We start from the raw sequence: 23282 nt of genomic DNA, 5'->3' as shown, positions 1-23282 counted from the left end.
GGTTGTTATCTTGTTCTGTTTTTAGCCCTGAAGAAGGCTAGAAACTCTAGCCGAAACGTTGGCACATTAAAATAAGTTAATCGAACTTATTTGTGGTTTTCATTGACCGCACCCCCAACCATCTTCTCCTCATATTATATTTTAAATGTCCTAATAAGGAGAATAGTTGTTTGATGATTTATGAAATTATATTTAAACAATTTTTTTTTGGCCTTATGATAGGTTGATGGCCCCGAAACTTTGTATACAGATAATGTATATTTTCATTATAATACCAAAATTCTATGGAACATTTTTTCACTAAGAACTTTCCCCTCAATAAGAAAAATATGTTGGATCCATATTTTCTTTTCCTAAGTGCATCCTTTCGTAACTTTTCCATATCAGCAAAAACAAAAACAAACATTTAATGGCTCTTTCGTTCAACAATTTATATTTTATTTTCTAATAATACAATACAGTATGATGTCATTTACATTTATATACACCTCTCTTAATTACATATAAAAAACGTGCTAATTTACCATGCATAGATTGATGAAGTGTGACAGTTGGATGTGATAAACTAACAGTAGTTTCACTGCAATTATCACGCTAGACCTAGTGCGACAGTATTTTCAAGCCAGTAAATACGATTAGTATATATATTTTTTTGTTTTACCTCTAATTAATTAAATGTTTTGATGTTTGTTATATGAAGTTGTCATAAAATTTAGCATTTATTCGACGAATATTTAAAGTATGTACTTATTTCCTGTAAGGGTGGAAGTAATTGGCTGAAATTCCCTTGAACTTGTGTCGAACGTTGCTAAGTCGGAGCATGACGAGCGGGGGTCGAATGGTAATGCTCTGTTCCGGGGAAAGTTATTTACGAGGATTCAGTTGGAACGGATAAACATGACAGCCATTACACAACATGTTGCGTGTAACAAATTCAGATCTTCAAATTCAGGCATGTTTATCGATCATATTCTTAACAATTACTGCCGTCTGTATTTTCAGCACATGAGGTTTTGGAGATGATTTCTTTTGTTATTTGATCCAGCCTGGAATCGAAATTACTGTGTATGTTTTTGTGCTCTACAAATACTTATGTGTGAAATTGATATAACTGTTTATTATTCGGTTAATTATGGATTTATAAAAAAAAAAGTGTTGTTTTCGACAATAAACACAAAATATTATTACACAGATCGTGTAAGCCATATTCTGTTTTTGTTGCAAACTACCTGCTGGAAATTATGATATAACACTTCATTAACTTAATAAGGTGCAGATGTGGCAAATGCATCAGCTGCATCAAAATGACCGTAATCAAGAAATGATAAAAATCTAAGTGCATGAGAATCGCCACAAACAAAAGATATTTCGAAGCTGTAACGCTTATTTATAACAGTAATTGAACGTCCAAACCATTCGTTTATTTCGTTTGGATCTGATGGATAACTATATATTACAAATTTTATTTTTAAAACATAAATAGTTTAATGACATTCATAAACATTTATTTACTAAATATAGCCAAAATAGGAAAATAATGTTATATAGGGGGAATATGAATTAATGTTTAGCATTTATAGTATTAATTGCTTATTATGTGCTAGATCATATTCTTTTTGGAATCTTTATATTTATGTCTATGTTCGACCTATTTAAAAGAGATAATAAGACTCGTTAAAATGATTATATTCATCCGAAGATTTTGAGGAACAATAAGGATTTTACAAAATATTGATTATTATAGAATAATTAAGGGTGTAATTTGGTGGATTTATAAAATTCAATCTCTAACATATGGCAGAGATTTTATTCCTTTATTCTGGAAATATTTGCAAAGGTGAAATCGAAGAGTAGTTTCGCATATTGAATATAAAAACACTTCATATTCTGGTGATAAAATTGTATTTATCTCTTAGGCATAAGTTCTTTTTTTTTAACTTCAAATCTTTATTCACATCTATCATATGAGATGACATCCAGTAAATATGATGGATCATGAATATAAATCTGTCAGGAGTTTTTGAGAAAACGTAATAGTAATCACAATTTCAATTATTTTTTATTTACTGGAGAAAAATCTTTATTAAAATACAAAGTTGTGCTGCCCAAACTCATTGGGTTGAATATTGCTAATCACACAACATACTTAATTTAGTCTAATCAAAAAATATTTTTAATCTTCCAATAAATAGGCCAAGACAAGTATGCAATGATAGTTATAAACCGTAGTAATATATAACACTAGAATATGACTTTTTTTTTCTTCGTTTTATTTTTTTTTCTTGTTTTTCTTCATATTTTGTTTTTAACTCTATGTGCCTTTAAAAGAGTAATGGATAAAATAGTGATGGAGATATGAAAAAAACACCAGTAACAAATATAAATAAAAAATCAACAAACTATGTTAAAATTAATATACAATAAATATAAAATAAATATTAAAATATTAAAACTCATAGTAATAGTAATTTGAACTACTTGTTGAATCACTGTGGTTCTAATAATGGTTCGAAATAACAATTGCTAGTTGATCCTTCGTCAAGCTCCTCTTCAGTCTTCTACGGACGTTATGGGGTATGATTGTTGTATTGTTAGGATGTCTGTTTTTAAAAATGTTTTTAGAGTGCTACCTTTGGGTAGTTTCTCTACATACTTGTACCATACCATTATAATTTACTTGTTGTATTTATGTACAGTTGTAAATATCAATAAATAAATTTTTTAAAAAAAATGGATTAAATCAGTTGCAGTCAAAAAAACGTTGAGTGAATAATTAGCAAGAAATTCAAATTTACTACAATTTTAATTGGGCTGTTTACGAAACAAACAAATCATTAGCAATATTCAAATTTTTAATTAAAAAAAATAAAAATGCCAGCTGTTTACGAACACATTCAGACCAACTTCAAACGATTTCATGACAAATTATCATATTAAAATGCAAATTTACTATTACGATAAAACTTCGATAAGTCGCTTTTTAAGAGGTTGTTTTCCTTTAAGCTATCGAATTTTCGAAATACTGAACTCTTTGAGATATCTTGTTCACAGAATATCGATTTTGGATTGTCAAGTTTCCTATGATATATGTACAAGTATCGAAAGTTGGAAAGAGATTTTTATGGTTCAATGGCACTGTTCAAAAGTTTATAAAACTCGCTTGCTCAATATGCAAACTTTGACGGTCTTGGGTTGTATTGTTAAAACAGGAGTCACGTTGATAAATTGGTCAAGTTTAAAGTTAGATAAAGATTAGCGAAAAGTTCGAGTTGCAGAGTTTCGGGTTTTCAAGACTCCTATTCGGGTAAATGGGTTAAATTTTATGTATTAATGCATTTGAAAACTGGGTTGATTCGTAATTGTTTGTCGAGTTTTGAAGTATTATATTGAGGTATTAAACAAATGATCGTCTTTATGATTTCTTACTATTTCTGCAGATGGGAATATATATAACTGAATATGAGGAATATTTGATTTTTTATTATACTCCAAACGAACGTTAAACTATAGTATCATAAAACTTTATTTTTTTTCTATTTATTAACAGGAAAAAAGCGCTATTTTTTATATTTGATTGCTTGATTATAGGTTTTACTTTTTCATTTTGATCCTCCAATCTTTACGGACGTTGCATCGCTGATTCGCTTCAAGAAGCCAACTTTATTAAAATGTCTTTATTTTTATTGAGAAATAGGTTATCCATTGGCACTATTACTTATTAGGAACTTTTTTTGACCCCTGGGTAAGTATGTGATCTAGTAAAGGCTGCTAAAATAATTATTCAAGCTGTTGATTTTGAAATGTAATGAAAATTATTACTTCTGGATATCTTTCTACCGGCTTATTTGGCTCTTAGGTGTTCTGGCTCATATGCTTAAATTTTTGGAATGATATTTGAGCAAAATTTGTTTTCAGTTACTTCACTGCCAATTCGGTCCATTTCATATTCTATAAAAAGGTTGATTCTTTATTCCCGATTTCTCCAATATGTAGTATGTATAATATGTACTCATATATGTCCTTTCAAATAATCATAATTCATTATATTTTTAATAAATATATTCAATTTACGTAGGAAAGTTCTGATCAAATCCTGAAGTATTTGATCAGAATTGTGATTTAAAATATCAAATAGATTTATAAAAAATATATTACATTAAAAAATATAATACAATAAAAAATATAATACAATAAAAAATATAATACATTGAAACGATATACATAAAAAATATATAAATTTCTCCCTATTTTGGAAGTAGAACTTTTATTATTAACCTTTTTCTTCTCGTGATGAGCTTGGTTTATTATGGAAGACCTTTACAAAACTTTTGGCAAAAACGGCATGCAGTCTAATATTAATCGTGTTTATGAAAGGAGTATTCGCTATATCAATTAAAGATGAATTTTAAATGTATATTCACAAAACTCTTTCACTACGGCTTAATATAATAATTCAAGGTTTATGGAAAAATATAATAGTATCAAATAAAACTATTTTTGGTCTTCATTCAGGAAGCCTTCCATGTTAGTTAAGGAGAAATAATACAAACACATACCCACCTTACATATATGTATATAGATATTTAATTAGGGTTTTAAAAAATATTTCACATCAGTATAAATTCTTTATATATTTGGAATAAGGTAAAAAATAGGCAAATAATAGTATAATTTTATTAGCAATATGTATAATACAAATAATATAATGACACTCTATGACAATAAATTATAATTATGGGACGTTTTGAAAATTCTTTAAAATTTACACAAAGAACCTATGAGAATAAGCTTTATTATAAAATTTAGCATAGTTTAATTTAATTGTTTTACTTATTGTAATGAATAATCGTAGAGATTTATTGTACTATAAAAGAGAGCACACATATGTAATAAATATATTTATAAAAAATAAAATCAGTATTTTTTAAATTCGATGTACTCATGTGTATGTAGTTATTAATTAGGAATGGTGCCTTATGTTATGGCTTGAAGACATAATAAAACCTTTAATTTTTTTTTTTATCCACAATATATTAGAGACTAGACGAATCTCTTTAGTTTTTGAGTAAATACACTCTAAATTTTCACTATGTTTAATTGATTATTATAAGCTCAGTTACATATTTACTAGTTATTTACACTATTTACAAAATTTTAACTACAATGGTCTACCCTATTCTTATATAATCATTATTTTATTACTCATATCTTTTGGCCTGGGCTTGTAAATATTTTTTCTTGTTGCCTATATTAATACTTCCTTATAAAAAAATATTGTAATTCTCACATGATAATGAATTTTAAAAACACTATGTCAGTTTTTTTTTTTTTTTGCTGTATGTATGTTTTTAATATAATAGACATATTATAATAATATATTTATGTATTGAATATAATAATATCAATTTCACCTTAAGTAAACGCTCAATATATAAAACTATGAGTATGGTAACATCTTATAAATACCCTACTGAATTTTTAAATTCAAATACATTTATAATTTTGATTCATTAAACAAAAAAATATTTCTTCATCGTTTTAGAAGTTAATTGGTAGGAAAGTAATGCTTACGTGATATACCAGCTGTAGTATGGTAACACATCTGCTATGTTATTTATCACGATCCAATAGACTGTGATATAATGTTATTTTTCTTTTTTTCTTAATTCGTATTCATATGAAGCTTGTCTGTATTTTAGTTTAGAGTTTAAAAAAAAAATCCGAAATTTTACGGATTTAGTCTAAACAAAACTAGTAGTTATTGGTTAAAATTTAAAATAACCATCATAGAAAATGTTTATTTTTTCAAAATTACACTCTTGTCTTTTTCTGATGGTGTTTTATGAATACTATTTTTAAAATGTATTTTTACTCAACACCAACAAAGTACAAATGTGGGATAGATCCAATGGGATATTCACGAACTATGAATTCCTGTTACAACGCAGTATGGTCAAATCATTCATGTCAGTGGTTATGAAGTGTGGTTTATGCTTTGCATTTCGATGGATAAGATTTTATTACAAAGTAAAAACATTCATCTATTTATTATTGAACACACAATTGAAGTGAATAGATGAACTTTGTTTATAATGAAGATAAACAAAATTGCAGTAAAGAGAACATGGAAAACCAATGGAAAGCAATATTGATTTAAAAAAATTAATACAGTAAATGTCTAAATCATAAAACAAAGCAAGACTGAAACAAAACAACTTTTAGAAATACCGAATCGAAAAATACCGTGGGACATGACAATTTCTTTATTTTCTTTACCCTCTATCTGACATTTCAGGCAAACCGGGTAATTTCCGAGAGGTATGAGCATAATTCACAAACCAATTTAGAAGAAAAGACCGAAAAAACAATGATTTAAACAAAAATAATAGCTAAATAATGATGATAATAAAGAACCCGTCAAAAGACTAAATAAAGATTGGATGCTTGATAATGAAAAGCTGTGTGATTTTTTTTTTATTTTTTCCATTTTTAAAGGGGATTTAAAAAAAAAAGTAAACAAATTATTACAATGAAAGATACTGTTAAAAACTCTAAGTGGTATGCCAACTACTGCACAACTACTGATGCAATAATTGCGCTTGTTTGCATCAAATCTTAGAACTATGAACGAACTTTATTATTTTTCTATTTAGTCCTTCATTATTATTATTATTTTTATAGTTACTAGAACATCACTTTATATTCTGCATAGCCTATTTCTAGGCTTTCACTACCTCTGTAGGACATTTTCACTTCAAGGTTCAATGGCCGACTAGGGTTTTCAATCAAAGCCGACAGATTGAGGGAGTATGATGAAGGTGAGAGGCGAGATGCGAGATGCGATATCCTCCAACTGGACAAAGGATATGCAGGCGACTGCTCTGAGAAGATCCTAACAAAGATCTGCACAAAGGACCAAGTGAAGGCGGTTCTGAAGATCTGTTGCGGTGTCTCGGACCACTTTCTTCCATTGGTAACGGAGTCTCTCTTCCTCCCGGTGGAAGATCAGGCGATTCACCCGCGGCAGGAAGTCCTCCTTGGTTGCTTCTCCTAATACCGTGTACTTCCGTCTGTTCGCGGGTCTTCTGATGTTAGAAGTTTAGTATTAAACTTCAGGATTAACCTCAAGGTCATTCATTACTCGCATTCTGGTTCGAGTTTGTGTTGATTTAACTTTGAGATTTTTTTTTTTTTAACTTATGTTTCTTTAAAACAATGAAATTAAATTAAAATTAAACGAGGTGAACCAAGCAAAAGTCAGTCCATTTAATTGAAATTGGTGACTTATCTGGATTCGGCTTATCTGCAAGTGGTTGCAATTAATCAGCAAATGAGAGCCATGTGAGGACAAATAAATAATGAAAAAGAAACATTTTACTTTCGAACTATGAAGGAAACGACGTACTAAATGCAAATAAATCCAAAATTTAAGTTTGCCCAATATTTTTTTTTTTTTACGAACTCCAACAGTTTCCTTTAAAATTAATTTCATCATTCTGTATTTTTCAACTAACTTCTAGGTGATACAATGTTCACAAAGGCTGTAAGAAAAAATTGACGAAACTTTGAGTATGGCATATTAGAGTTGATTTAATGTTTCGTTAGTAATACGAAGTACGTGTCAGCATTGTGCAATCAATTACTAAGTTTAATTTTGTTCAAAAAACTATTTTTTCCATACTTCAGATGGTACATATATTTTTACTACTGACTAAACAGCATAATATATTTACATTATTACTATATTTATTATTTTACGTTTGATTTCCGCAAGTTAAATATAGGCCCAAACCTTGCTTACGGTTTTGACTAATCTCATCCTATCGTTACATTAATTACAGGTTAAATAAATATATTGTTTTTTACAAGGAGACACTCGACTCTGCGTTTCAAGTACATTTTTCCATTTTAATGTAATCCTTCTGGTAAAAATGGAAAAATATTCAATTGAAAGCAGTGTGGCTTGGAAAACATTGCCTTACAACCCTAAAGTCATGGTTACTATTCATATCGTAATGCTACAGCTGAGAGGAACAGTCCTCGCTATCTTGGAGATAAGGCGGTGATCTGCGGCGCGTTTGGCGCGTAGTAGTACTGCCAGCTCACTGCTTGCGACTGCTGCGGTGCCATCCTGGCAGTCTGGACTCTGTTGTCGAGGTTGATCGGGTTATAGGCTGAAGTCAGGGGTATGCTACCTTTGCAAGACCTCCCTCTTTTGGCTAGTTGTCTGCACAGGTGTGGGGAGCCCACAATGTCTCCAAGGAAAATGCTGAGGAGGTAGAACTCCGCGTCATCTCTAGAAGATGTGGCGAATTTCCTGTAAACATATGTAATGCAAAGTTAATGATGTGGTCTATAATATGTATTCCTGTTTAAAAGTACATACATGTTTCATGATGATTATTTAAGAATATTTTTTTAATGATAATTTAAAGAAATAGAAAAATATATTGGACATATATAATACACCTATGGCTTAGAATAACAATAACCGATGTAACTTATTAGAGTGTTGAGTTAGTAGTTCAAGGTGGATTATATATGAGGAGAAAATGTTTGGGAGTGTGCTCAGTGAAGAAGACAAATTAGTAAAACTTATTTATAAGTGCCAACGTTTCGACCAGAATGGCATGCCTTCATGAGTGCTAAGAATAAAAAACAAGAAACTAATGAAACAAGAAAATAATAAATAAAAAGAAATACAGAATAACTAGAAAAATAAGAAGATAAATGATATCATAGGTAAATTTATAGTGTAATATTACAACAATATTGAGACTGTAGAGAAATTTAGTAATATTAAAATTAGGGATAAAAGAAGAAAAAATAAATAGATAAATTGATAAAAAGAGAGATAAAGATATGAGAATAAACTAATTAAGTACATGTAGAAATTGAAAATAATTTAAAATTGAATTATTTAAAAAATAGATGAAGATAATAATGAATACAATAAAACAAAGATGAATTTCAATATTAATACTAATATGTAAATACTCGTGTATTGCAATATTGCTATACTACTGGGATTTTTCTATCAAGTTTATTCCGCATGTATTGTTCACTCATATATATAATCATTTATGCGATAATATATTTAATGAATTAAAATAAATATCATGCACAGACTTTTTCTTTTAAAAACAATATTTCTATATCAATAAATTAATCACTAGCACCTTTTGCTTGGCTATTGTGTTTTTGTAAAAATTGGTTAGGTCAAATTTAGATTGGGCCAATTTCGAAGTACACATATGAGTCATAAAAAACGATTTTTGTTTTTATCAAACTATAAGTAAAGATCGCTGATTCTTTAATTGAGTGACAAACACTATCTCATGTTCATAAGAAATGTAATCTTGTATATCATAAGTAACCTGCTAACAGGAAAAAATATAGGACCTCAAGAAATATGTAAATCATTAATGACTTGTAAAGGGTTACAAATTGTTATGGTCGAAATGGTATACCATTTATACCAATCTACTTTGGTTTTAACTATGGTATATGATAGCAACATATTGAATATTAAATCTAGATGTTATTTCTTATAAGAAAATCAAATTTTGCATTGCCAACTTTCATGTTATTATTAACCCCACAACTTTATGTTATAGTTCAAAATTAGCTAAACTTCAGGCATTATGCATCTTAGTTATTATTTATTTCACATTGATAGTAGATTCTTATATAAACCCTTTTGAAATTTCGATAGTCATTTTTGGCTTTCGCATTTTGACAGTGGGATGTTTCTTCAGATGACAGGAATCGGCTTTACGGAAACTTTCCTAAAAAGCTGTCCCCACTTAACGCCGCTAAGAGAAGCCCGTGGCAACTATAGCTTTGTGATTCTTTTATCGGATCTTCGTGTGTCACGTCAAAGCTTTAAGAAATTCTCTGTTTCATAACAAAAAGTGAGCTTGCGCAACTGGACAAAACGGATTTTTTAAGAGTTGTGCCATTTCCGCAACGTGTTTTAGTGAAAGAATCAATTAAAGTTCACAATAACACTCATTGATTAGCTTTTAAACTTTAAAGGAGCGAAAATGGATACTTTATGTTCAACTTGTCCTTATTTTTTTTCTATTGGTTAAAAATTTACTTTATTTTCATTAAATATCTGTTATTAACGCCTGATAGTGCTGCCTGGGTGGATCGGTACAGATTTTCTCTCAGAATCTGTACTAAATTACGGATATATATTAGTACAAGAGCCGGGAAGAAAAAAAGGCAGTTATCTCATCCCGATTTTTGATTGCTTTAATGAAAACTATGTATAATTACTAGTCAAAACTGATTAGTCTGCCAAGTATAGGTAGGGGGAATAAAAAATGGCGGTTGTTTCAAAACCTTAAAAAAACATTTATTTTTCATTTGGAGCTCTCTTCATATCTATCTTAAAAACTACCTGCAACACTAGAAAATCAAAGAGAACATTATTTAAAGAAGAGTAAATTTGCTGAAATATAAGCCCTAAAAGAGCTAGTTATGTCCAATGGTTCTCGAGATATAGCTTTTTAAAATGAAAAATTTCTTAAAAATCTACTGAAAGATTAGTAGTTAATTAATTTATTTTGAGAAATCTATATCTTAGGAACTATGTGACGTACAGATGTCTATTAGCACTCAAATTAAAGCTAGTTTAATGGACTATAAAGAAGTTTAATACCTTTGCCTTCGTAGAAAAGTAGTTTTCAATATATTTGCTAAAATAAATTGATTTATAGTTGTTCAGACAATAAGTTTGATTTATGAAAAACTTTATTTCATAAACTATTGGACGTACAGATATCTGCCAGCACTCAAATTAAAGCTAGTTAAATTTACTATTAAATAGTTAATAATGTTTATCTTTGTATTGGACTAGTATTTTTTATGATATTTGACAAAATAAACTCACAAAATGTTAATTTCTAGTTGTTTGTATAAAATGTTGGATTTTTGAAAAAAATATATCTCTAGATCTATAAGACGCACATACGTCTGCCAGCACTCAAAATAAATGAAATTTAACTTACTATAAAGTAGTTTATGATACTTATCTTCGTATGGGTAGTAGTTTTTATGATATTCACATATGAATATAATTTTGGCAAATGAAAATTTGTCGGAACAACTATAAATCAATTTATTTTAGCAAATTTCATGTAAACTATTATTCCTACGAAGATAAACATTATAAATTACTTTATAGCACATTAAACTAGCTTTAATTTGAGTGCTAATAGACCTCTGTACGTCAAATGGTTTTTGAGATATAAATTTCTCAATATAAATTAACTAACTACTGATCTTTCAGTACGCCCCATACTACATTTTTATGAAATGTTGCTTTTTAAAAAGCTATATCTCGAAAACTATTTAACGTAAATAACTTAATTATGGCTCATATTTTAGAAAATTTACTCTTCTTGAAATGACGTTTTCTTGTTTTGTTCCTACTTTTTAAGATATAGAATGAAAAATTAGTTTTTTCATCGCTTTGAAACAGCCGCCATTTTTATTCCCTCTACCTATACTTGGCAGACTCATCAATTTTGACTATTTATTATACATAGATTTACTTAAAGTAATCAAAAATTGGGGTAAGATAACTGCCTTTTTTCTGCTCTTGGGCTCTTGTACTATAAGAAACAGTTCGAGAAATAGATGATATAGTAACTATATGCTATAACAATTAATAGAGCCACCTAAAAACATACGCTTTTTCTTTTCTTGCACATTTTAATGATATAATTTGAAGAAATTCACAGATGTTTGATTACCAATTCGAAATTGTTATATATATAATTTATGAAAAAAAACGTATATATAATTTAGGCTTTAAAAAAAATCGAGTACATATACAGGCATGTATATAAAAAATAAAGAGATTAATGAATAAATCATTACAAAATGCATTCAAATCTTACTTTTTTTAGTATAAAATGTATTATGTGCACTTACATCATCAGTATACGTTGACAACCGATTTACGAAATATTTATAACTATTTAAAACTTAAAAAATCTAGATCAATGAGATGGCAAAAGAATGCTTGGAATGCACGTTCTGGTTAGAAATATTATTGCTCAAATGAGAATTTATTAGAATAAAACCAAAAAAAAAAAAGAAAGGACAAAAATGAAACTTATTAATAATTATTTCACATTCGTAAACGTTTTTGTGAATATTGAAGGGTCTTTTTAAATAGTGAATTTTATCATAAGCCAAGCCACTTCACAAAACAGGCTAGAGGTAAATTTAGTCAAATGTAATAACCATACGGCTTCAGATGGTATTTGTATAGGGTCAGTAGTTGCCTCACTGAGCAGCAATGGAGAAAGCGCCTGCAATTATTTAAACGAAATATCAAAGTTCAATATTTTTACTTTATATAATAAATTTGTAATTATCAAAATTATTAGTAAATGACAATTAGCAATTCACTAGGAAAACATGATGAGATAATAAAATATATTTCAATAAATGTAATCAATAGTGAATATTACAAAATATCAATAGATAATGCCCATCGTGAATATATAGATGGAGGAAACATAACGAAATGTTGATGGAAATAGAAAAATTAAACTATAAAAATAACGGATATCTCTGCTTACAGTTTAACTGTAAATTTTTATGATGAGTTAATATTTCACAGTTGTTATATATAAATGAGGAGATGTTTAGGGGTACGGTCAGTGATGTGCAAAAATAAAAACGTAGTTATTAGTGCCAACATAATAATGTAATATAAATTAATAATGTAATCATAATAATAATAACAACATAATAATGTAATATAAAAATCATTTATAAATTACTAAATTCAATTTCAAATAATAAACACAATTTATAAGTTAATGATAGTCTCTTTAATAAATACATAATCAAATTCAAATTGATACATATTTATTTAGAGTTTTACAGTTTAAGTAACTACTGCAAAATATAATGATATTATAATTCAACAAAATAAATAAAATTTAAACAATATAAGTATAATAAAAATGCTAATCACTAATAATTGAAATTGAATCAAATTTATATAACTCTTCCCACGATTAGATTCATGGACCATGAAAGTTTTAATCATTGTTATGCTTTTAAATAAAATTTATAATATAAAAAAATAGGAAATAATTATATTAATAAAGCAATGTAGGTAAGACGCCTTTAGGAATAATGGAAGTTATAATTAGTACAACACTATCCCGTTTCTTTCATCATTAGATTTCTTTTTGATAATTGGGACTGCCTAATTTTCTTGTTTACACTTGGCTTGTTCACTTTCACATTCTGTTTTAACATCTTTGAGAATTAGTCATTTTTTATTATTTGAAAAACTAATTTGTTCGAAGTCCGTGGAATATTCAATGAGATATATTACATTATCGTTCGTTTGAAACCTATATATTCCTGGATTCACATCATAAAAAGTAATTCATGGCGTAAGATTTTGGTAGAAGAAAATTTCTCTGTATTGACGAATTTTCCCTTATTGAAGGATCACTCGCTTTATTAATGAAGGTTTGTCCCAGGAGTATAATAATTACATTGTTAACATCAGCTGATATACTCAAAATAAGTTTTTCCACGAGGGACCGTCGTGCCAGAATATGGCTAAAAAAGTTTATCATTCTAACTTCCCAATTTTTAAACATTTAGATTATTTATATACACTTTTTTTTTTTAAAGAGAAGTTTATTTTGAAACGTCTGGACTTCTGATGCAATTTTCGTAGTTTAAATGCACTTTGATGTATCTAATAATCTTAAATTAATAAATTTCAAGAAATCTATTGAATAAACGAAATCAGTTAATACGGTTTTTTTACAAATTAACATTGTTAATTTATGAAAAATTAAAATTTTAAATCATATGTTAAAAGTAACGAATTCACTTGAAAGTGATGTACAGTGGTTTACCAGTAAATCAATTTAAACTTTACGGGAAAGAAAATTAGCCTCTAACTGAATGGTGTGGCTATTTAGATGATCATAATAATCGTGCTATTCTATAGAATCTAATTTTTAAAAAAAATTATTGAAACACAAATACCATACATTTGAAACAATATTGTGGTTTGGTCCAGTGATTTGTAGCAGTAAAATAAACATTTATCTAGAATTTAATAACATTTTGGTTTTTCATTGATGCAGTGACCCATCAATCCTGATCTATTGTTGCCGCTAGTGTGCTTTATGGAAAAACTTTGCTTCTTTTGTCGTAGCAGCGGATTATACATTTAAGCATTTGAATGTATGTAATTCGTAAATATTACAAATTTAGATATGATTAAAAAGTTTCTGTTTTGATACTTATAACGATATTATTCTCCAATATTTATTCAAGAACATAGGAAAAAATAAAATAATATAAATATATATACTCCTCCCTCCATCCTCTGTAATGTAGGGAATTTTGATTTTATTTTCGCTTGGTTATAATGGTTCAGTTGGTTCTACTTTGAAGGTATTGTTTTTTTTCGAACCTTATCGAAAATGAAATTTTTAGATGAATTCTCACTTTTTTTTTGTTCCGATGCACCTTGAAGGCGTAAATAGATGTTTTATAGTTTTTGACAATTTGCTTGAAAATGATAAAAAAAATTAGAAGAATCCAAATGACAAATCGTTCCTGAATTTAATTTCACTACTTAGGTTTTTGAAGTGAAGCAAATTTTCAAGTATGTTTTTTTTTTAGCAGCAAGAGAGCTCTTAAGAAAGGCCACTTTTCGGTTCCAAAATTTTGAGCTTTATGTTACAAACCAAAAGAAAAAACAATGATTCCGGAAAAAAGTTCTGTTAACAAACTTCAGAATCTTGTTCAAGGACCCAAAAACTGGGAGGGAGGGAGCAATAATTACGAGTACAACAAAACAAAACAAAACTTGAACTTTTTTGTTCTGCCTGGTCTCGTATTTTAAGGGAAAATATATGGAAGAATTTTTCTCAACGACTCTATATCTTTTTTTGGAATCTGAACCAGGAATTTCAAGTTTCACATCTCGCTTACCAAGATATAGAATAAAAAAAAATTTTCAATGTTTTGCTTATAACTCAACAAAAATTATTTTCTCAAGATAATAATGAGAAATAAACACTAAAAAAATTAAAGTAGGAAAAATTTCCTTCGACGTGTCTTGCATTTCATTTTCAAGAAACTTCCGACGATGTACGCTTATGAAAGGCGACTTTTTTGTTTCCTGTAACGTATAAAAAAATAAAAAGATTACTTCAAGATGTCTGATTGTGACCTAGTATCGACGTTACGTGGTTGTAACTAGCTATTCTACGAATGTCAGGAATGCGAAAGCCTAACCGGACAGTAGAAGGTACTTGTTTTGCGTTGTTCTCAGAATGTCTATTAGTTTCCTTATTAAACGTGCTCTTTTTCAGGTTGTTTGATAGTGAAATGCAATACCCAAATTATGTGGGAAATTTAGCTTGATTTATTTTTTTTTTTTTACTTAATGTGTATATATGTCAAATGGTTTGTTTTCGAGTTATAAAAATAATATCTAAATTACGTTCATTCTATTTTTTGGGATTTAGGCGCTTATTTCTATGAGCCCCTGTGGCTTAGCGTGACATGAAATTTATAAAATTCTGTTTGCTTACTTTTGTAAAAAAAAAAAAAAACATATATTCTAATATTTTTTTAAACAGGTCCCAGTAAAATATCTCGGCAAACCTCAGATTTGTATTCAGCGCACAAAAAAAACAAAAAACAATTACATTTTTTTTTTTAATAAACCTTACTCTTCAATGATCTGCGGAATAAGCCTTATGGCAGCTTTCTTGAGTGCTGACCACTTCACCATCTTTTTAATTGTTAGTTATAGTTTTCTGTGTCTTACCAACTACTGAACTATAGTTTCACAAAAATACCTGAATATTTGCTCCCAGTCTAGAATTGCATCAACATCAGGCTGGAGGGATTGGAGCGCGTAGTGCTCGCAGATCTGTTCATATATGCACACTTTTTCTCCCATCTCTGCCACTAGCTGCTTCTCCACTTCTGCTACATCGATAGGTGGTGCGAGTCCTGGAGCTCTCCGTGGGCGAGATCTGTACGTATCTGGAAAAGAAGAGTATATCAATTGGTTTCTGGAGGGGCAAAACCATAACGTTACTATTTCATTTAACTTTCTACGGAGTATAACATCCGCATCGATTTATACCTATAGATATATCACATCTATGTCATTAAATCCAGTTTTATGGTTAGAATTACTATTTCCATAACTTCAACTCCACGCATATATCACGTATTACGTTCTACTCCACTTTCTTTGCAGCTAAATGAGAAATTCCTGGGATCTCATCCTGAATCGTGCATATTGAAAGTATATAAGTTTGTGATATAGTAAGAACCATGAGCTTGATCATTAACTCCATTTTTTATGGGTTCATGAAATTTTATTCTCTAGTATAATTTTATTTATTGTTTATTATTTTATCCTAGTATAATTATGATTGTTCAATTTTTCAAATATATTTCAGGCTTTATCCATTGATTGCGATATGCCTGTAGTTTCCTATTGAAGCCCAAATAAATTATAATTTTTTTTTGTTTTAATTACATACATATATTTGCTAGCACCTTTCGAGCAATTACGTCCTACATAATGTATGGACGCGTTTTTATTAGGAATTAAATATACAAATGTTTGATATTTATTGGTATTCATTTTTTTTAACTTTATAACATTATTCACACCTGTCAATTGAGATGAGTCAGTAAATGTGATATGAAGCCTTCTTCAGGCGAATTATAAAATCTATCTATTTGACGAGAAGATCTCTCATCCAGCTTCTGCTCAGCCTTCTAAAGATGTTATTGGGTATGATTGTAATGGGCATTGCATTATAAGATTATATTGGTGTAATAGTTATGGTTTATTTAGTAATGAGTTTATGGGAGTGGAGCTTTAGTTTTTAATTTTTTAAACCATGGAGCCTTTTCCAACCCCCATTTATATTTTTTCCTGTTCTTTACATCACCACATCCTATTCAAAGGATATCTTTTAAAATATGTACTTCCTAAGAAAAATAAAATATAGATTTTAACTTAGGTTTTGGGAAATGTTAACTTTTGCTAACCTACATATTGTTGCATGTCATATGAAATCTCTAGTTAAATTAGGGAAGCTTCTGTAGGAATTCTAAAATTTGTTTTCTGTTTTTTAGGCCATTTATGGAGACTTAACGGCTCCATAATTCAAAAACAATTTGACATATTAAATTTATAATTCACATTTTTTTCATGCCTATACTCTGTACAGCATCTCTACAACATTTGAAGAAAATCTGAGATGAATGTGTTCAAAAGTATGTTGAACGTGGAATGACGCGAATACTTTTTGAAAAGTAACAATAACAAGAATTCCTGAAAATGGGGTAGAACTAGGAAACGTTGCCGATGTAAGACATCTATTTTAAACAATATTATTAGTTTTCCCAACTACTTCTTGGATAACAATAAACTTTCCAAAACAATTTTAATAACACGTGAACAATTTGTAATAAATAAATGTATTTCCTAATTGTAGGTTACGGAGGAAAAACGACCAATCACATTTTATACGTTTAGTTTTATTCAATAAATTATCTATATCTCATCCACAGTATTGCATATCCATTTCTTTGTAATAATCGGTCTCTGTTCATTTTAATAAAATTAATAAATTGCTGTGTTGAAAGCTTTTATTATGCTCCAATTGCTTAACACTTGCAGCTCAAATTGTAATAAAACGAACTTAGATCGTTTTCTCCCACACCTTTCAATTAGGTCATTGTTTATTGTCAGATATCGCTTAAGTTGTAAAAGGATATTAGCACAATCATGGATCTACCTAGATATTATAAAATTAATCACTAATTATAATCTGTCATATCTAATCTAAGAGGGCGGGACTGATGATATCACTTCGTTTCATGAGACAAGATCAGGATGAAGAAAGAGCCGTCATCATTGTTTGATACTGGGAGAGCAGGCTTTCGTAAGTGTGAAAGTACCTCTCCAACTCTAATTAATAGAGTAACTGTCTCTGTGTCGTTTCGCGATAAGTTCTTCGATTGTAGATCTAGTAAATCTTCATCAATATCAAATTATATCGAGGTAGCTTAGGTGGGGTTTATATAGAATATAATATAATACAATTTTCCGAATTTGATTTTCTATTGAAAATTGAAATACGTTTCATTGGTGAATGGAATCTCATTAAATAGACTATAATGTATTTAATGTTAAATGTGGGTCAATATGAGGAATTGGTGTTCAGGAAGGAGGAGGGGGGAGTACCCATTTTATTTTGTCAACGTTTCGGCTAGAATTTCAGGCCTTCTTTAGGGCTAAGATCAAAAAAGATAACTACCATGTTAAAATAAAAATATAATAAACAGTATGAACAAAATAAAATTAGACTAGTTCATATATATGAATAATAACAAAATTAAAATGATGAGGAAAGTTAGAAAGAAAACGAAAAAAATATATATCATTTCTTTCTCGATTCTCTCATGATCTTAATTTAAATTTTATTTACTAGTCTAATTTTTGTTTTGTCTTCTTTCATATTGTTTGTTATAATATCTTTCTTTTTATACTGATTTTATTTTCATTTTAACATAGTTGTCTTGTTTGTACTTGAAGAAGACCTAAATTTGGCCGAAACGTTGGCACAATTAAATGAGTACCACTTATTAGTGGTTCTTCACACTTAACCACATCTCTTAACCATTTCCTCTAATTGAATTTGAGAGAAAATATTGGATGTTATTTCTTAGGAGGAATTAAAATTATTTTTATCATTTCTCATTTCTTTAATCGAATGTATTTTTAAGAAGACTATTTTAATTATAAATATATAATGATTATTTTTTTGTGTGTTCAAATGTGATGTTTTAAGTATATTTACTTTCTTTGAAAAAAAAAATTATTTTTCAGTTTTGTTAAAAAAGTGACCTCATACATTGCTGACTGCAAGCTAATGAAATGCACCCAACCTAATTTTTAATGAGACAAAAAAAAAAATAATAAAATAAACAGTGAGCATATTTAATGTATCAGTTTTAAATGGTATTCGAATATGTAAATATCGGTTTTCGTATTTTATTTTTAGTTATATATATATTATTTATACTTAGTTAAGTTTAAGCTTTAGTTTATTATTAAAATGTATTAAATACAGTTTATTTAATTTATCTTTATGTTTTAAGCCTGAAGAGCTTATGATGATTAGGGGGGGGGGTGCTCTAATTATCTGCCATGTGAATGAGTATTTATTGCTACTTAAATTTAATTTTCTTTATCTTGTTCCTAAATTATTTTTTTATGCCATTCTTGATATTTTATTTTATTTATAATTTCAATGAACTATTATTAATTTTTTTTTTTTTAATTCAGTGAGTATTATTATCATTTAAATCCTTATTTCTTGTTTCTTTTTCCTGTTTTTTATTTATTTATTTATTTTTTTTTTACTCTCTATTTCTGTTAATATTGCATGAACAAATATCTGAATAATAAAACTAGATGCCCTTCTCTAATAATTCTCTTCAATTAAATAAAATATAACGGTAAATTATGTTACAATATTTAGGTAGTTACGCCAATAAACTTAATAGATAGTGACTATTAGGTAACATTGGTACATTAATTCGTCCGTTACAAATTAAAGTTTTTCATAAATTTTCTAGTATTGGGTGACAATTGTCCGAAATATATTGAGATTGTACTCACGGGAAAATTTTGTATTCATTGACTACGAACAAACTTGACAATCCGGTCAGTTTAGAGATACAATTCAATTCATTTGACTAGTATTAAACTCATATAATATAATAAATAATATTGTGTGATTTATTTTATTAATTTTGATGTTGATGCTCGTTAATTTTGTTATTATTGAGTTCTGAAAGTACTTTATAACTGTTCATCGTGTATAATACAAAAAATTAATTTATCAATCTACTATGTTAATCTTTAAATAAGTAATTACACACAATTAATTTATTTATTGGTAATACGTAGTGTAGTATAGTAGTATATTGTACGCTACAAGGACCTATGTATACTCTATAGCACTGAACAGACCACTGATAATAGGAAATTGATTACTAATGATGCGGTTGCCGACTAGCATTTGACCTAATGATAGACAGCTCAGTAGCACTAGCTTAGTATAGCTTCGGGATAGACATAGTTGCTAATTTAATATTTACAAGAGTGTAGGTATGAGCAATAATTCATTTAATTTAAGCTGAAAATACTTATTTTTTCTTGCAACGAAGCCATGGCTTTAATCTAAGTTAGACATCAAGAAGTGCCTAATATTTCCAAGACCCTCTCCCACGACAATAATTATAATAATAGTTCTGTAAATTTTACAAAAACTCCTTGAAACCTGGACCTACTTGAAAAATAGTCGGCCTCAGTTTAAAAAAAATGCAATTTTCTTTAAAAATTATCACCTAAAAATAACTGAAAACCTCTTAGACAACTGAGGTTCATATTGTAGATATCATTTTGGCAGATCATACTCTAGAAAATCCATGATATATTTGTCAGAAGTGAAAGTACCGTACTCCCATTTCATTTTCTTCTTATTTTATTTACCGGAAATGTTATCTTTTTTTTTTTGACGTTTGATTTGAAGTTGAAGAGATGACAAGCGTAGATTGTGGTGAGTCAACCAAAATATTTTCGAGTAAGTTGTGCACGTATGTAACGCTTCCAAGCAATTCATCTTCTAGTAAAGCCATTTTCTATGATGATATCTTCTGAACTATCCTTCTGATCATCTTCAGTGTCCACAGGAGCTGTCAAAAAAAAAAATAAAATAAAAAAGTTCAGTTTTGGTGAGCTTTTTCATTTAATCATTCTCGAGTAAAAAAGAATTTCCTCGGCGTCAATTGTGTAAATGCATTTATGATGTAGTGCAGCAGATGAAATCTCTAATTAAATAATACAAGCCAATATTACTAATACAATATCTCATAAATATCAATTTGGTAGAATCCTGATGAGAAATGAGTAGCTCAAATACATTTACGATCAGGTCTATTTTTAACAAAACAAATAAGATATTATTTCTGTGAGGTGGTTTTACCAACGAATTTCATTGAAAAACCGACTAGAAACGAACCAAAATATGTTCAAATACGTGGTTTCTTGACAAAAAAGTTAGGTCTAGCGGAGCCAATCAAAGCTGATTTTCCGGACCACGTTACTCTAAAAACTTGACTAAACAATTGTTTAATTTTTTACATTTATATTTTAGCCATTGTGGTGACTTACCTGGTCCTGATTTTAGCTGAGTTACTTAAATATTGTACTATATATTTTTTAATAAACTGTCACGTAAATGATTATTCTCTGCTCACATACTATTATTCCTGTTTTGTTTTTTTTTTGTATAACTTCTTCATAAGTAGATAATTAGTAACTCATAAATGGATGTTTAATTAATTGTTTGTATATAAATTAACGTACGCAGTTTCGGTCACGACAAAAAAATATTTCAGCTTACCTATACAAAATTAAAACTTTAATTCAGTGAATAATAGGAGCTAGCGAAAGCAAATTTCGTGTGGTAATGTTTATTTGCCATTCTTTTTTACTTGTCATGGCCTGGCAGTATTACATTGTATACTCGGGTGAAATTATATAATCATGAATTGACAGTAGAGAACAGTTCTGAAGTAATACCTTGAATCGTGAGATGCTGCTTTCCAGACCTATGGGAGACCTTGGGGTTACTTAAAGTTCAAGAGACGTTTTGCAAGTCAGAAAGTTTCGATGTTGAAATGACTCCTGGTTAACCTCAATTAGTAGTTTCCAAAGCTTAGCAGATGAGCGTACAGCCTCAACGTTTTCACTACTGCTAGCTGCCATCATAGATTTTATCATTACAATATTTTTTAAAGTTTTATTCTATCAATGATTCAGTTGGAAGGAGAGAGATTGTCAGAATTATTAGCAATGATGTTATTTTTTCCTCAAATTATGTGTATTTTTTAAGAAAACAAGTATTTCAATTATTTTGAGATTGAAAAGGTCATAGATATCTAACGAAGAATGATTTTTGTCTCCCTTAATATACCACAAACCATATTAAATCTTTAGAGTTAGGGAATTAATTATCAATATTAATTTATAAATTTTAAACCCTGAATGAATCTTGGTAAACATCAATCCCATAATTAAAAAAAATTAATTAAGTAGGTCGGTTATATTATATTGCTGGAGAATTATATTGTTAGCTAGACCTTTAATTTTAGATTTTATAACAGTAATAAACTGAATTAATTTTCCACGTTTAAATATTAACATTCTATACTATTTTCAATTTTTTTCTACACTATTTATGATTTCAATTAATTATTATTAATTTATTTTTTCTTTTATTTAAGTGAGTATTATCATTTAAATTTTTCTTTTCTTGTTTTTTTCCCTTCTATTTCTGTATATATTGCATGAACGAATATCTGAATAATAAAACTTAATGCCCTTAATTAAGTTGATTGTATTAATTCTCTTCAATTAAATAAAATATAACCGTAAATTGTGTTACAATATTTAGGTAGTCACGCCAATAAACATAACAGACAGTGACTATTAGATAACATTGGTACATTAATTCGTCCGTTACAAAAATATTTTCAGAATTATTAGCAATGATGTTATTTTTTCCCCGAATTAAGTGTATTTTTTAGGAAAACAAGTATTTCAACTATTTTGAGATTGAAAAGGTATATCTAATGAAGAATGAGTTTTGCCTCCCTTAATATACCACAAACCATATTAAATCTTTAGAGTTAGAGAATTAATTATCAACATTAATTTATAAATTTTAAACCGTTTTGAATGAATCTTGGTAAACATCTATCCCATAATTAAAAAAAAATTAATTAAATTACGGTTAAATTACTGGTAGAATAGATTTATAGGTGGCTAGACGTTTAATTTTAGCTTTTATTATAATAATAAACTGAATTAATTTTTCAGGCTTCAACATTAACATTCTATGCTATTTTCAATTTTTTTTTACTACACTATTTGAAAGTATTCTAATAGTACTGAATAATGAGTGGAGTACTATTTATATAGAATATAATTGAGCTGGGTACTCATTGTATTCAATACTCAAAAAAGTATTCAGTGGATGATGTTAAATAAACTTGATTTATTCTTTCTTCCTTAAGGATAGAAACTGGTATAACGCATTCTGCTAGATGCCATATTTGTCTAGCAATGTTTAGACTACGTAGACATAGTCATTGCATTCCTG

General features: G+C 28.6%; 1 protein-coding gene across 1 annotated transcript in view; it reads right to left on the bottom strand.

Annotated features, from left to right (window-relative positions):
- Nucleotides 1-4738: 4738 nt before the first annotated feature.
- LOC106687786 (uncharacterized) overlaps nucleotides 4739-23282 on the bottom strand; it is a 67254-nt gene continuing 48710 nt past the window's right edge. The window contains exons 2-3 of the mRNA XM_067048127.1: nucleotides 15876-16065; nucleotides 4739-8317 (exon numbers count right to left, since the gene is read on the bottom strand). Of these exons, the coding sequence (XP_066904228.1) occupies nucleotides 8044-8317; nucleotides 15876-16065 (464 nt within the window). The 3' untranslated portion in view covers nucleotides 4739-8043. The remainder of the gene's footprint in view (nucleotides 8318-15875; nucleotides 16066-23282) is intronic.

The sequence above is a fragment of the Halyomorpha halys genome, unplaced genomic scaffold (assembly GCF_000696795.3).
Source record: "Halyomorpha halys isolate HHAL.00 unplaced genomic scaffold, Hhal_1.1 Scaffold1012.1, whole genome shotgun sequence".
NCBI classification, from domain to species: domain Eukaryota; kingdom Metazoa; phylum Arthropoda; class Insecta; order Hemiptera; family Pentatomidae; genus Halyomorpha; species Halyomorpha halys.
The sequence above is the reverse complement of the archived record's forward strand: the minus strand, read 5'-3'. Positions and strand labels throughout refer to the sequence as shown.